This window comes from Microcebus murinus, chromosome 27 (genome assembly GCF_040939455.1).
Source record: "Microcebus murinus isolate Inina chromosome 27, M.murinus_Inina_mat1.0, whole genome shotgun sequence".
NCBI classification, from domain to species: Eukaryota; Metazoa; Chordata; class Mammalia; order Primates; family Cheirogaleidae; genus Microcebus; species Microcebus murinus.
The window spans coordinates 5,480,469-5,488,986 of record NC_134130.1 but is presented as its reverse complement, the minus strand read 5'-3'; the positions used below and the strand labels follow the sequence as shown (position 1 = coordinate 5,488,986).

The following is an 8,518-nucleotide window of genomic DNA, read 5'->3' as shown; positions in this document are numbered from 1 at the left end:
CGGGTCCCCCTGTGGCAGTGCACGGTTGGTGGCCAGTGAGTCTCCCCCCAGCCTGCACCCGGCGTCGCTGGGTCCCTGTCTCTGTCTCTCTCTCTATCTCAGCCTCTGTCTTGTCCTGTGTCCCTGTCACCCTGCCGGGGTTCCGGGTTTCCCCCACGCTGCAGCGGAAGGAAGGAAGGGCTGCAGACCCACGTGCCGGGAAAGGCCAGCGGCCCCCACTTCTCCCTTTCCCGGCCTCCTCTCCCCGCCCCCACCCGAGACCTTCCGACCTTCCCTTCCGCGCAGAGGTGGCCGGGGCAGGGCCGGGGGCTGCCGCCTTGCTCACCTCTCGTGCCAGGACCCGAGGGGAAGTGGGGGCCTGGATCCAGGCTGGGCTTCCCCCTGGGCGGGCCCCAAGTCCCCGCCTCCTGCCTCAGTCTCCAAGCACTGTCCCCACCCCAGCTCCTGGAAGCCCAGCCGGCCACAGCCATGACCCCGGGGCTTCTCCTGGCCCTCGCCCTCTGGGCCAGCTGCCCGCCCTGCCGTGGAAGGGAAGGTACGTGGGACCCCGGGTGGTGGGGCTTGGGGCTGCCCCGATGGAGGGACGGGATTAGGGGGCAGGAATTTGACCTTCCGCCTGGGATCATTCTAGGCTGGGGTGGGAATCACACATTTCCTGTGTGCCCACTGGGGGGACGGGGTTACCCTCCCATTGTACAGATGGGGAAACTGAGGCACAGGGAGGAAGAACACCTCCCCAAGACGAGCGCCAGGAAGTGGCAGCCACAGCCTGGAGCGATCTACAAACCTCTGTAGATACAGATAAGAGCTTGGGCTGGGCGCGGTGGCTCACGCCTGTAGCCCCAGCACTGTGGGGGGCTGAGGCGGGCGGATCATTTGAACTCAGGAGTTCGAGACCAGCCTGAGCAAGAGCGAGACTCAGTCTCTACTAAAAATAGAAAGAAATTAGCTAGACAACTAAAACTACTAATAGAAAAAATCAGCCAGGCATGGTGGCACGTGCCTGCAGTCCCAGCTACTCGGGAGGCTGAGGCAGGAGGATCGCTTGAGCCCAGGAGTTTGAGGTTGCTGTGAGCTAGGCTGATGCCGCCATGGCACTCTATCCTGGACAACAGACTCTGTCTCAAAAAAAAGAAAAGTTTGAGCCACGTTAATTCATTCATTTTGGAATGGAGAACTTTTCCATATACTTCCTGACAAAATTGTTACAAGGAAGGGATGGGTAACCCTCTCCTTCCTACCCAACTTCCCCTTTGTGGCTCCTTAAACCTCAATTTCCCCGTCTGGAAAATGGGCTCAATAGTTCCCACCTTGTTGTGGGGGCGAGAGAGGAGGCTGGTGCCTCTCATCCACGCACCTTCCCCAGGTGCCCGCCGTGCCCGGCGCCGGCTGGGGACCTGGCAGGGCCGATCTGGGGTAGGGCTGTGGCGATCTGGGCGTGAATCGGAAGCTCACGCTCCCCTCTCTCTTCCCCGGGGGACCCCCAGCCGCTCCCACCCTGCCCAGGGTGCAGTGCCGGGCCCCCCGATACCCGCTGGCGGTGGACTGCTCCTGGACCCTGCGGCCAGCCCCCAACGCCACCAGGCCCGTGCCCTTCATTGCCACCTACAGGTCAGAGGGCCCGGGAGGGACCGTGGGGACGCTGGGCTTCCCGGAAAGTCCAGAACTCTGGCCCTGAAAGCCCCTTGGGTCAGGAGACCTGCAGACCCAGACATCCCGACCCCCAAACCTTTGAGATTCTAGAACAGCCTGTCCAATAGAAACCTACCTCTGAGAATGACACAGTGCACGTCACACACATACTGCAGGCCACACGTGAGGGTGAAACCTTTCCCGTAGCCACGAGAAAGCGACACAAGATGGGTGAGATTTCATTTTAATGTTTTATTTAAATCATATCTAAATATGTATCGCCCGGGCTTGGTGGCTCACGCCTGTAATCCTAGCACTCTGGGAGGCCCAGGCGGTGGATTGCGCAAGGTCAGGAGTTCGAAACCAGCCTGAGCAAGAGCGAGACCCCGTCTCTACTATAAATAGAAAGAAATTAATTGGCCAACTAAGGCTGACTCCACGGCTAGCCTGGACAACAAAGCGAGACTCTGTCTCCAAAAAAAATGTATCATTTAAGATAATTTAATGTAATTTAAGTTCATGTTTATGGCTGTATAATTAATTTATATATGTATATATATATATATATATATATATTTTTTTTTTTTTTTTTGAGACAGAGTCTCACTTTGTTTACCAGGCTAGAGTGAGTGCCGTGGCGTCAGCCTAGCTCACAGCAACCTCAATCTCCTGGGCTCAGGCGATCCTACTGTCTCAGCCTCCCGAGTAGCTGGGACTACAGGCATGCGCCACCATGCCTGGCTAATTTTTTCTATATATATTAGTTGGCCAATTAATTTCTTTCTATTTTTAGTAGACACGGGGTCTCGCTCTTGCTCAGGCCGGTCTCGAACTCCTGACCTCGAGCAGTCCTCCCGCCTCGGCCTCCCAGAGTGCTAGGATTACAGGCCTGAGCCACCGTGCCCGGCCTTCCCTCGTTCTCTGATCCAGAAAACTTTCAGTTTCCTTTATACATTTAGATCAGATAAACCAGAAAGTCCCAGGCAGTGGGCTGCCCGGTTTCCCAGGAGTGACACGTGCCTTGTGGCTGCTACAGGGGACCACACTGAACACAGAACGTTGAGGAGCTTTTGGGACATTCTGTGGGACGGTGCTGGGCTAGAGTCTCGAGGCCGCGGGGTGTGACATCGTCGTGGGGTCTAAGACGGGGAGAGAACGCGGCGGGCGGGTTCTGGGTCTGCGTGGGCAGCCGGGGCGCTGGGCTGTCGGGATTCCAGCGTGGGAACGTTGGTGTCCCGGCCCGTTAGGGTCAGGGCCCCCAGCCCCTCGCTGTGGTCTGTGGCCCTGACGCTGGGCTACTGAGGGCGTCATGATGCTGGCCGGCACAGCTGCAGCGGCAGGACGCCCTCCGGCCTGCTGCCCTCTGCCCGCCTGCCACTGGGGTCCCGGGACAGGAGCTGCTGGGGCCACAGGCGCTCCCACGGTCCTCAGTGTGTGCCCCTGTCCAGGCTCGGCGTGGCCGCGCAGGGCGAGAGCCGGCCCTGCCTCCAGCCCACACCCGAGGCCACCAGCTGCGCCATCCCGGACGTCCAGCTGTTCTCCAGGGTGCCCTATGTGCTCAACGTCACGGCCGTCCACCCTCGGGGCGCCAGCAGCAGCTTCCTGCCCTTCGTGGCCGAGCACGTCAGTGAGTGGGGACGGCGGGGGGCGGCCGGCTGCTTCCTGCTGTTCCCCTTTCTCCGTTGTCACCAGCCCCCGCCTGCCACCTGCCACCCAGTCCTGCGGTGCCACCTTTGCCGTGTGTCAAACACATGACACCTTCTTCCTGCTCCTCTGCCTCTGTAGGGCCAGCCCAGGGCCCTCCTCGCTGGTCCTCCCGCCCTTGCCCCCACGGTCTGTTCTCCTGCGGCAGCCACCAGAGGGCGCCAGTGAGCACCTGAGTCAGGCCCTAACCTCCTCTGCCCACAGCCCTCCATGGCTCCCACCTTCCTCAGGGTCAAAGCCCAATTCCTCCCTTCAGCTCACATACAACCCTTCACAACCTACCCCATTCCCTCCCCGCCCTTCCCTCCTCCTCGTCTCCCCTTCCTCCCTCTGCTCCAGCACACGGGCCCCCTCGCTGTGCCTCCAACACGCCAGGTGCTGTCCTGCCCCAGGGCCTTTGCACGGGCTGTTCCCTCTGCCTATAACACACTTCCCGCAGATGTCCCCACTTCTTCCTTCACCTCCTTTAGGTCTCTGCCCAGGTGTCACCTCCTCAGTGAGGCCTCTCTAAGAACATTATTAAAAATGGCAAACCCTCATGTGTCGCTGGGGGTTAGTGAAACAGGCTGGCAGTCCCTCCACAAGTTTAGCGTGGAGTCACCATGTAACCCAGCCATGCCACTTGTGGGCGCGCGCACAGGAGAAATGAAGACGCACGGCCACACAAAGCCTGCGCGCCCAGGTCCACAGCAGCGCTGCTTACAACAGCCAAGAGGTGGGGACCCCCCAAGTGGCCGTCAATGGGTGATGGATCAACACAACACCACGTGCACATCACTTGGCCCTGAGAAGGGACGAGGCTCTGACACAGGCCACGGGGTGGAGGGACCTTGAGGACGTCGTGCTCAGTGAGAGACGCCAGACACGGAAGGACACACAGTGTGTGACTCCGTTTACATGAAACGCCCAGGACAGGCAGAGCCACAGAGACGGGACGTGGGTTGGTGGGTGCCAGGGGCTGGGAGTGACTGCTGGTGGGGATGGGGTTAATTTTTGAGGTGATGGAATGTTCTGGAATTCCTCAGTCGTGGTGGCCGTGCAACTTTGTGAGTGTGCAAAATGCCATAGAATAATTGTGTACTTTCAAATGGTGAGTTTTATGATTCGTGGATTATGTCTCCAAAGAACACTGCAAGTCACTCCCAGCCTCACACTCCTTCCCTGTCTTCCCTCCTCTGGGATGGCCCATTGTCATGGGTCAATGTTCCCTGCCCTCTCCCTGCGGGATCGTGAACTCCACGAGGACGGGAGGGGATGGCCCTACGTCCTGCTGCGTCCTGTCTGTCTGGGACAGCACCCAGCGTGTAGTGGACTGTGAATAAATCTTTTTGGGTGAATGAATGAATGAATGAATGAACCTGCCATCCCCTGACCCTGTTTCCTGCTTGTCCTGCAGTCAAGCCTGACCCTCCGGAAGGCGTGCGCCTGAGCCCCCTGCCCGGGCAGCAGCTGGGGGTGCGGTGGGAGCCCCCCCGGTCCTGGCCCTTCCCGGAGATCTTCTCGCTCAAATACCGGATCCGCTACAAGCGGCACGGGGCCGCCCGCTTCCGTCAGGTGAGGGGGCCGGGGCAAAGGCCGGCGCGTGTGCTGGGACCTCGCGCAGGGCTTGGGATTCCCGGTGTGTGACATAAAGGCGGCCCAACAATTCCGCTCCTGGGATTGGAAGGGACAGCAGGGACGCAAAGAGATATTTTCACACCTGTGTCTACAGGACCATGACTCACAGTGGCCAACAAGTGGACACGACCCAAATGGCCACCAACAAACAGATAGACAGGCCGGGCGCGGTGGCTCACATCTGTAATCCTAGCAGTTTGGGAGGCAGAGGCAGGAGGATCGCTTGAGCCCAGGAGTTTGAGACCAGCCTGGGCCACATAGTGAGACCCCATCTCTACAAAAAATTGAAAATTTAGCCTTATAAGGTGGAGGCAGAGGGTCAGAGTGAGACCCTGTCTCAATAAAACAAACAAACAAACAACTATGATTAAAACGGCGGGGCCAGGGGGAAGAGAGGCTTCGAATCCCAGCCCAGAGGTCCCGGTTTGGGCCCTGGAGGAGGAGCATTGTTGGGAAGGATGGGGCATCCTGGTGGATGGGCACACACACAGGGGCTAGTGGGGCTCAGGGAGGATTCCTGAAGGAGGGGGTTTGGGGGCCACACAGTGAAATCCAGAGCTGTGTGGTCCTGCGCACTGTGGCGCGTCCCAATCTCACGCTAGTGACCCGACTCTCTCTGTGCACTCAGGTGGGGCCCATTGAAGCCACCTCCTTCACCCTCAGGGCTGTGCGGCCGCGGGCCAGGTACTGCGTGCAGGTGGCTGCGGAGGACCTCACTGACTACGGGGAGTCGAGCGACTGGAGCCTCCCTGCAACCACTCTCGTGATGCCGCGCCATTAGTGGGGGGTTCCAGTGTCCCTAAAGAGGGGCCGGGTCCCTGACACCCCCCAACCCCGATGCCAGCCATTTGAGGGTGGATGGGACCCACCTGGCCAGGGTTGGAGTCCTGGCTTTGCTGCCGCCAAGCTGCTGGGCAACCTCAGGCAACTGACTTTGCCCCCTCTGAGCCTCAGTTTCCCAATCTGTAAAATGGGAATGTGCTCTCCCCTTGAACTGTGGATGTGAGATATTTTTTATTTAAGAAAAGAATCTTGGAATTTTAATTAGAAAAGACTCATTGTTGGCCGGGCGCGGTGGCTCACGCCTGTAATCCTAGCACTCTGGGAGCCCGAGGCGGGAGGATTGCTCTAGTTCAGGAGTTCAAAACCAGCCTGAGCAAGAATGAGACCCCCATCTCTACCAAAAAATAGAAAGAAATTAGCTGGACACCTAAAAATATATAGAAAAAATTAGCCGGGCATGGTGGCACATGCCTGAAGTCCCAGCTACTTGGGAGGCTGAGGCAGGAGGATCGCTTGAGCCCAGGAGTTTGAGGTTGCTGTGAGCTAGGCTGACGCCACGGCACTCTCAAAAAAAAAAAAAAAATGAGGGAACCGGAGTCTCCCTTTAGAGCTTCCAGCAGGAACCAGCCAGCCCTGCCCACTCATTTTTGATTTCTGACCCTTAAAGTTATAATAAATGTGCGTTGCTTTAAAACACTGAGTTTTTGTTCATTTGTTACAGCAGCTATAGGAGCCTCATACACCACCTAAAGTTGCTGCTTCCCATCAGCTCCACGATCAAAAGACAAAACCACAGCAGATTTAGTTTAACATTGACTGCAACACTAGAAAGAAACATGTTTCCCCCCTGGAGCCACAGTGTTTTATTTAAACAAAACAATCCTTTCTAATTTGTTGTTTTTTTGTTGCTTTCTGTGCATGAGTTATATGCAAACCACGTTTTTGGAATTAAATTGTCAACATTAATTGTAACAATAAGAACATCAAGTAAGATGTTCACACACCAGCTGCAGGGTTTTGCATCATGAGGCTCAAAACTAGCCTGACTTAAATACAACTCACATGGCAGTCAGTGTGTTAAAAGTCTTAATTAGCTTTTCTTTGTGATTCTGTTCTAGAATCGGCTAACAACTCATTCCGTGAAATATAATGAGTGTTCCCATGAGCGGAGCAGAGGAGGCTAGTTTTTAGACAGAAAAGGGATGAGGAAAGAAGAAACAGAAACCAAAAAGCGATTGGTCACTTCAAAATTACTTTTTTTGGTAAAAGTTAACGTGGGTGGGGGGCTTCCTTATGTTAGCTAAAACTGGCCTGTTTGGGAATTTGGTGATTCATTCATATTCTCTCTCTCTCTCTGTGTCTCTCCTGATTTATGAGAAAGTCAGATAAATGATACAGTTTTTTGTTTTTTTTTTTGAGACAGAGTCTCGCTTTGTTGCCCAGGCTAGAGTGAGTGCCGTGGCGTCAGCCTCACTCACAGCAACCTCAAACTCCTGGGCTCAAGCGATCCTCCTGCCTTAGCCTCCCGAGTAGCTGGGACTACAGGCACGAGCCACCATGCCCGGCTGAGACATATATATATATATATATATATATATATATATATATATATATATATATATATATTAGTTGGCCAATTAATTTCTTTCTATTTTTTTTATGGTAGAGACGGGGTCTTGCTCAGGCTGGCTTTGAACTCCTGACCTTGAGCAATCCGCTAGCCTCGGCCTCCCAGAGTGCTAGGATTACAGGCGTGAGCCACCGCGCCCGGCTATGATACAGTTTTAGCTTGGTGTCATTTTGGTCTGGTCTTTTGGGCATGTGCAGGATCTCTGTCAAAACCAATGGCCTCCTGTGTACCTTTTATGTAGCACCATACATTGTCCTATACTATAATCTTCAGATTATTTACCATGCCCCAAAATGGTTCTTTTTGTTTGCTTACTGTCTGTCCCACCAGACAATGATCTTTGTGAGAGTAGAAATCTTATGTCTTGTTTTCTTATGTGTCCTCCCGCTACTGATGTGAACTAAAATAAAAAATCTTAAGACCCCCAGCAGACAGAGTGGATGGACCCTCTCTTGGTTAATGGAACCCTAGAAAAACCTTACAGCTGAGTCACCAGTCATGAGGTTAAGGAAGGTCAGACCTGTTAAGAGAAAGGTTAGGCCGGTGCAGTGGCTCACGCCTGTAATCCTAGCTCTCTGGGAGGCCAAGGTGGGCGGATTGCTCGAGGTCAGGAGTTCGAAACCAGCCTGAGCAAGAGCGAGACCCCGTCTCTACTATAAATAGCAAGAAATTAATTGGCCAACTAATATATATAGAAAAAATTGACCCGGACGTGGTGGCGCATGCCTGTAGTCCCAGCTACTCGGGAGGCTGAGGCAGCAGGATTGCTTGAGCCCAGGAGTTTGAGGTTGCTGTGAGCGAGGCTGACGCCACGGCACTCACTCTAGCCTGGGCAACAAAGCGAGACTCTGTCTCAAAAAAAAAAAAAAAAGAGAGAGAGAGAAAGGTTAAACCACATGGACAGGTCATCAATTTACTTAACAGATCTCTTGAGTCTCAATACATGTCTGGTGGCTTCTCTCTGATTAACAGGTTTCCTTATCTTAACTTAAAACATCCCGAGCCTTTAGACAAAGCTTCATTTCTTTAACCAATTACAAATCACATAATCTTTAAACCCACCTATAACCCAAAAGCCCCTTAATTCAGAATGGCCTACCTTTTCCAACCAAACCAAAGTATGCCTTCCATGTATTATGATTTTTCAGTGTA

General features: G+C 54.4%; 1 protein-coding gene across 1 annotated transcript; it reads left to right on the top strand.

Moving 5' to 3' along the window:
- The first annotated feature begins 385 nt into the window (after nt 1–385).
- EBI3 (Epstein-Barr virus induced 3) lies at nt 386–6,430 on the top strand. Its single transcript, XM_012769282.3, has 5 exons — nt 386–535; nt 1,488–1,611; nt 3,081–3,259; nt 4,733–4,890; nt 5,582–6,430. The coding sequence occupies exons 1-5, from the start codon at nt 469–471 to the stop codon at nt 5,732–5,734; spliced, it is 681 nt and encodes a 226-aa protein (XP_012624736.2). The 5' UTR covers nt 386–468; the 3' UTR covers nt 5,735–6,430.
- Nucleotides 6,431–8,518: the final 2,088 nt, after the last annotated feature.